This window comes from Solenopsis invicta, chromosome 13, assembly GCF_016802725.1.
Source record: "Solenopsis invicta isolate M01_SB chromosome 13, UNIL_Sinv_3.0, whole genome shotgun sequence".
NCBI classification, from domain to species: domain Eukaryota; kingdom Metazoa; phylum Arthropoda; class Insecta; order Hymenoptera; family Formicidae; genus Solenopsis; species Solenopsis invicta.
The window spans coordinates 7,400,488-7,407,865 of record NC_052676.1 but is presented as its reverse complement, the minus strand read 5'-3'; the positions used below and the strand labels follow the sequence as shown (position 1 = coordinate 7,407,865).

Here is a 7,378-nt window from a genome sequence, read left to right as displayed (position 1 = left end):
ATTGAATATTTGTTTATTTTATAGTAAACGAGAGATTTAAAGATACATCTTAGTCTCGCCAACATCCAATTTCAAAAAATGTTTTTTTCAACGATTGCACGTCTAATAATGAATTTTCTACTAAATAGATTTTACCCCAAGTGTAATAAATTTATGATGGTACCAACCACATGCATTTATTAATGTAGTAGAAACCTTTGTACCTCATTAGGAACTTATATCATAATAGGCGACCTTGTCCTAGTTCAATCTTACTGCTCCCGAAACGTACGGCATTAGAAACTATTGACTATTCAGACTTTTTGTTGCAAAATTTCTGAGACTTAAGCCTGAATTATGAAGAACGTGAAGATTAACTTATGTCAAAACTAATTTTTACAAAACTGTTTAAAATTTTTAAAATTCAGCACTAGGATTTCAGGATTTGTGGTCAGCAAGTTCCTATAAACGTTTATGTTGAACTTTATCGGTTTCAACACAAGTTACAGCCTTCAAACCTTAATAAGTTTTACCGCAAAACTTACGTAACAATATTAAACCTCAATACCCATACAGCACATCGGAGAGCTGCTGCAATGTTCTGTACTGTATGAGCAGATAACAAATTTGTTTTGTTTCAATAATACTTGGCTCTGCAAAAATGACTTGGCATATTGAGTATGTTTCATATTCAATTAGCATAAAAATATGGGTTCATTATATAAGATGTCATGTCTTGACAACTCGTGTTTGTCACAAGGGATAGCGGGGACGCGACATCGAATCCATCTACGTCTTTCCGACTCTGGAGCAGGCGTAACTCCGTTGACATTCCGACGTTACGTGTATGTATTTGTTCACGTGTTGTTTCATTAATTCTCAAAATAATAAGAGGAATTAACTTTTGGCTGGGACTTACGTAATAAAACTTTCTTAATTAGCAGCAGCATCCATTATAAAAACGTAAATTACAAATTTTTCCTGACATTGCGTATAAGTAAAGATAAGGACCTCACGATTTGTCACTTTCGCACGCACGCACACACGCACACACAAACGCGCACACACGTGCACACACACACACACACACACACACACACACACACACAATACGCACAGGCAGAGAGAGTTTGGAGTCATTAAATAATACAGAAATGACAAACCATGGGGTCCTTATCTCTGCTGACACACATACATGCGCGCGCGCGCATCATCCACGACATTTATACGTACCGATATACATATATGAGCAAACATACAACTTCAAACTAGTGTAGGTATATACAGAGTATCGGATGAAGTTCGTCCGTGGTCTCGTGGGTTGATAGAGCAAGTAAAACTGAGCAGAAAAGTCCTATACCATTTTTCAACATTTTCAATAGTTACCGAGATAAAAATTAATAAAGTCGGCAAATAATCACATACTTTCTTTATCCACTGCACGCGAGGACCGCCTCTCGGTCGTCAAACCATAGGCAGCCGCGGCAGGTGGTGCGGTGAGAAGGGAAAAGCAGCAATGGCCATCTTACCCTTCTCACCGCGCCGCATGCCGCGGCTGCCAATGGTTTAACGATCAACAGGTGGTCCCTGCGTGCGATAGGCAGAAAGAGTACGCGCTCATTTGCCAATTTTACTAATTTTTATCTCGGTAACCATTACGAATATTGAAAAGTGTTACAGGACTTTTCTGCTCAGTTTTATTTGCTGTATCAAACCACGGGCAAATTTCATCTGACACCCTGTATATGAGCCGATGAAATAAAAGAGATCTTCAAATATTTTTAATTCTAAAAATAGATATAAAAATGTTCTAAAAATTGAGGTCTTTTATTACAAATACAAATACTACAATATATAAAAAAATTTTAACAAATCAACTCAAAACGTTTTTTTCATATAAATTGTGCGAGATCCTTTTCAAAAATCTTATACAAAGAGTAAATTGCAAATCATAATAAGTTACAATTTGTACATACAAGTTTTCTATATTGTTGTAAACTATAAAAATTAATATTTTTATCAACTCTTGTTTAATATTAACGTTTTAAACCAAAACTTTTTATTGTTACATTTTAGATTTAAGATGATACTTGAGGAATTAATCGGGGCTTTCATCATTATCCTAAGCATTGTATACATTTATTATAAATATGTAATATTTAATTTTTGGCACAAGAAAGGGGTTTTTTATATCAAACCCATTGTACCAATTGGAAATATATTACCTCTCGTAACTGGAAAAACGCAAGTAGGCAAGTATCATTATCTAATTTTAATGTATGTAATGCAAACATATATTTACTTTCTCGTATACAATCTTTCAAATATTTTATTTATGTAATTAATTAAAATTGAAATTACAAAATTGATATCTGAAGCTAAAATGGCAAATAAAAATATATATCTAGCAAACTCAAAATTTAGCAATAAGTAAATTAGGATTATATATGCACTTAATGCCCAAATACATTGAAAAGAAATATATTTTATTCAATTGTAAATGCTAATTTGGGATATAATTTTAAATCACTTGTCATTTATTTTTATATTTGTTACAAATTTATTTTTTTTATGTACTTGATGATTTATGTTAATGTTTACAGTATTTTTACATAAAACCGAGGGGAAATTCACAGCCGGCATTGGTGTACAAAATTTCGGCAGTGGACTGCCGAAAAAAGTAAGCAGTGACCTATAATATTGACGACATTGTCGTCAATGGTTGGGGAGTGGTGAGCTCACTTCAGAGTCGGTTTTTCGATCATGGGGTTGAGCACAAAAATTTTTTCTTGCATATTCCGAAAGTACATAAATAAAAGAATATTTTAAGCCTATAATCAATTTCATAATTGCTTTCTTTCTGGTAGTTTACTCTTGTACCTGAACGGTGGGGTGCTCACTTCAGGGGCGGTTTTTCGATCACGTGGTTGAGCACAAAAATCTGGTCTTGCATATTTCGAAAGCACATAAATAGGAGAATATTTTAAGCCTATAATCAGTTTCAGAATTGCTTTCTTTCTGGTACTTTACTCTTGTACCGTTAATGTGTATTCGTACTTTCGGGACGATTTTCTGGCCGAAGAGATTGAGTACGAACATTTATTTATATATCGTTGGAAAGCACATAAAAAGCACTTAATTCTAGTGTATTTATTTTTTTATTTTATTAATTATTTATATGAGTTGGTGCTGGCTTAACGTTAAGCTGGCACCCCCACCTTCAATCTCATTTTCCTGCTAAACCGCTCGAGCACAAAAATTTCAAATAGGGTACATAATTAGCACATAAAAAGCACTTAATTTTGGCATAAGTGGCGTTTCGATTTTTTGTGGTGGGGGTGCTAACTTAACAGACATTGTTATTTTTAGTATTCTATTGTTTGAAGTTAGGTATACCTATGCATAAGACATCACATAATAATGTGCAATTACAGTAAAATGTATAGAATTTTTAAAGAAGAATGTTTAAAATTTATTTTGATTACAAACAAATACAATATCAAGGTCATTATTTTGATTATTTTTATTATTATTTTTAGTGTTCCATTGTTTGAAGTTATATGCATAAGACAGCACATAATAATGTGCAATTACATTAAAATGTATAGATACAGTTCGTAAATAAAATTTTTGGAAGTTTTTTGTATAATTGTGTAGAATACTTCGGGAAAGCTTTAGAATTCTTGTGCAGGCATTGGCGTATGATAATGGGCACGCGGTAGTGTTCATAATTGTATGGCATTGCCTTAATTTTAATATAGGATTGACGGCATTGTAGGCATTGACTAACAATAAGCATTGTAGGCAGTGTACAAAAATGTCGGCAGTGTTTTACAGCAATGCCAAAAATCGGCATTGGTGTACAAAATTTTGGGTTGTGAATTCCCCCTCGCATAAAACATAAGTTACAAACTTCAATAAAAAAAAAAATGTTTTCTCAACAGGAGTATTCTTCCAAGATGCCTACCAAAAATATAAGGAACATCGCTGTTTCGGAATGTATGCATTTTTTAAACAGAATTTAGTAATCACCGATCTCGACCTTATGCGAACGGTATTGAGTAAAGGAATACAGTAAAGGAATTCAAGTCTTTTCATGATCGTGGACTGTATTCTAACGAAAATATTGATCCACTGATCAACCGTTTGTTTTATACTGGGAAAAACTGGCTAAATATACGCGCCAAAATGTCATCAACATTTACTGCAGGAAAAATGAAGCAGATGTTTGTCATAGTTAAGCAATGTGGCGAAGAACTTGCAAAGCATCTAGAGAAAAATGCTCAAATGGGAGATACCGTCGAAATGAGAGATATATTAACAAGGTAAATTATATTTCAAGAAATCATTATTTAATCGTAGTTTTTTTTTTTATACAAAAATTAGAAACTTTCTTTACCTTCTAAGGACCGACATGTTTTTGAACGATTTTTATAGATTTAGGCTTAGAACTTTATTAACTATCGATCTACGTACACAAGATGACGTCACTCGATGATCGATAGATGTATCGGTTTCTATTCGAGAAGGATATAACATTTTTTTCTGTATCGTTCCGTTGCGTTTAATATTGTTATAAATTTTTAAAATAACTATTGAACAGCATTTGCAGTCAAAAATTTGATAAATAATAGTTATAAAAACATTCCGAAGATCACTTAAATCTTCAAAAGTCGATATATCGGTTTCCAATCTTTTATAAGTTAATTAAAAGGTACAAATGGATATTTTAAAAATGGAAAGTGGAAATAGTTATTCTAGATACTATTCCATATACAGGGTGTCAGGTAACGATCGCCCGTGGTATCGTGGATTGATAGATCAAGTAAAACTGAGCAGAAAAGTCCTTTACCATTTTTTAATATTTGCCATAGTTAACGAAATAAAAAGTAATAAAGTCTGCGAATAAGCGCGTATCACCGCGCGCAAGGACCGCCCGCCGGTCGCCGAGACGTAGGCAGCCGCGGCTGTAGGCGCGGCGCTGTGCGGTGAGGAGGAAAAACAGCTACTGCTTTTCCTTCCTCACCGCACAGAGCCGCCTACAGCCGCGGCTGCCTACGTCTCGGCGACCGGCGGGCGGTCCTTGCGCGCGGTGATACGCGCTTATTCGCAGACTTTATTAATTTTTATTTCGTTAACTATGGCAAATATTAAAAAGTGGTAAAGGACTTTTCTGCTCAGTTTTACCTGATTTATCAATCCACGAAACCACGGGCAGTTACCTGACACCCTGTATATATATATATATATATATATATATATATATATATATATATATATATATATATATATATATATATATATATATATATACAGGTTGTCCCAGACCAATGTATAAAGATTATCACGATGAGGTAGAAGGGATCGAGATAAATGAAAAAGTCTAATACCATTTTACGATATTTGCAATAATTTTTGAGTAATAAAATATTAAGGTCAGCCAAATAAGAGTGCGTGGAAAGACAAGCGGTCGCTCGTCTGAGCCGTAGGACCGCCCATTGCGGCCCGATTGTAGGCGACGGTAAGTGGCGCGCGGCAAGGGAAAGGATAGCTTGGCACCGCACCGTGTCGAGCCGGGCGGTCTTACGGGTCAGGCGACCAACTGTTTGCCTCTCCGCGCGCTCTTATTCGGCTGACTTTAATATTTTATTACACGAAAATTATTGCAAATATCGCAAACTGTTATTAGACTTTTTGATTTATCTTGATCCCTTCTACCTTATCGTAGTAATATTTATACATTGATCTGGGACACCCTGTATATAGAGTAATTCAGAACGACCCATGTGTTCCTGTAAAGACGTGTTCTTGGATAAATTCTAAGACAATTTTTCCCGTACGAAAATTTTGTCCGACGCTTACTTTTTGAATTATAAGAGGCTAAAATTAGCAAATCATGGGCCGTGATTCGCTAACTTCATCCTCTTATAATTCTCATGGTAGACAAAGTCGGCGCAACTCACCGTCCGACGCGGACGTTTACCCGTGAGCAATCAAAAATATTTTTTGCAGACAAAATTAGAAAACTTTAGGATTACTATACAAAATTTTTTGCACAGATTAATACTATATTAATAAATAATATTGTATTGTACATTATTTTTAACACGTATTATGTACACAAGAAAAATAAGTATATTTATTCTACTTTTGATTTTTTCCAATACTATCTGTTTAAATACATTTTATAATTTCTTTATTGTACAATATTTATAATTATTGTTACATCTATTTTAATGCTATTTTAATAATAATTTTTTAATCAAATAATTTATGAAAACAATTTAATGAGATATATTTAATTTAAAATTACATTTAAGTAGAAAATAATTTAATAATCATTTTGTTTTCATTTTCTCTCCCTCACTTTTACAAAAATATTTTAAAAATATTTAGTTATTGTTCTGAATTTGTGTTATTGTTTTTATATAATAAAACAATCAATTTATATTCTTCAAATAATAAGTAAAAATTCTTTGCAAAATTATTTATGGTAATATTTCGCAAATATTACGTATTAGTGCCATTACATTATTTTTCATTTTCAGGTTTACGATTTGGCTACTTGCAATCAAAAATTGGGCTTGTGAGTCTTCTATCAAAATACAAATTCAAACTCCATTCTCGAACCCAGATTCCACTTATTTTCAGTGAAAAATCCGCGATTCTTGTAGCAAAAAATGGTGTACACCTTATTATCGAGCCACGATAAAATTATCTTATTACTATAAAAATATTTTTCTTAATTTATTTCAAGAATACAAAAACTGTCAAAGTACAAATCAGATAATAAAACAAATTTATTCATTAATGTGTATTTATTCTTGTCACCAACTTTTTCTAGTTTTTATTTTTCTTGTTAATACTATTCATTATGCTTTAGTATAATAATAATAATACTACAACTACATATTTTTTTTCATCAAAGATTGTTTTCTAATTCTATTATCTTTGGTAATTATTCACTTTAAAGGACCCAGCCCCGATGACCTTGGCCTTGACATGTGTTATCAAGGCCATGGCCCTGAATAACCTCCAACAAGTTTTAGCCGTTGCTCGCTCTTCATTAAAAAATTATAATCATAAAAAGTTTGTGAACATTTATAATGAATTTTTGACATTCCACGCCAGACGAGGCCTATGTTATTGTTAGTACTGTTTCATATGGGTACATAAAATGCGTGGGCAGAGGAAGAATTCCGTCCCTCTCCCTGCATTCCTCCCTATATTTTTCCTATTTTAATCTAACGTACCTTAACCTCAGTTAAGGTAGGTTGTTGTACATTCTCTGTACCACATGTTAAAATTTAAGTTTTTCAGAGTTTTTTACCAATTTTACTTTTATACACATACTTTATTCATTAATATTATTACTAAATGGATATATATCTTTCATAAT

At 33.0% G+C, this 7,378-nt stretch overlaps 1 protein-coding gene across 1 annotated transcript; it reads left to right on the top strand.

Moving 5' to 3' along the window:
* Positions 1-672: 672 nt before the first annotated feature.
* On the top strand, positions 673-6,585 carry LOC120359406 (cytochrome P450 6j1-like). Its single transcript, XM_039456798.1, has 4 exons — positions 673-824; positions 2,056-2,231; positions 3,924-4,304; positions 6,528-6,585. The coding sequence occupies exons 1-3, from the start codon at positions 688-690 to the stop codon at positions 4,055-4,057; spliced, it is 447 nt and encodes a 148-aa protein (XP_039312732.1). The 5' UTR covers positions 673-687; the 3' UTR covers positions 4,058-4,304; positions 6,528-6,585.
* Positions 6,586-7,378: the final 793 nt, after the last annotated feature.

Excerpts from the sequence above, each read along its gene's own strand:
- LOC120359406 (XM_039456798.1), top strand. The coding sequence starts at position 688 with ATGGGTTCATTATATAAGATGTCATGTCTTGACAACTCGTGTTTGTCA. Across the intron at positions 825-2,055 it reads TTGACATTCCGACGTTACGT|ATTTAAGATGATACTTGAGG; the intron begins GTATGTATTTGT and ends GTTACATTTTAG. Across the intron at positions 2,232-3,923 it reads AACTGGAAAAACGCAAGTAG|GAGTATTCTTCCAAGATGCC; the intron begins GCAAGTATCATT and ends TTTTCTCAACAG.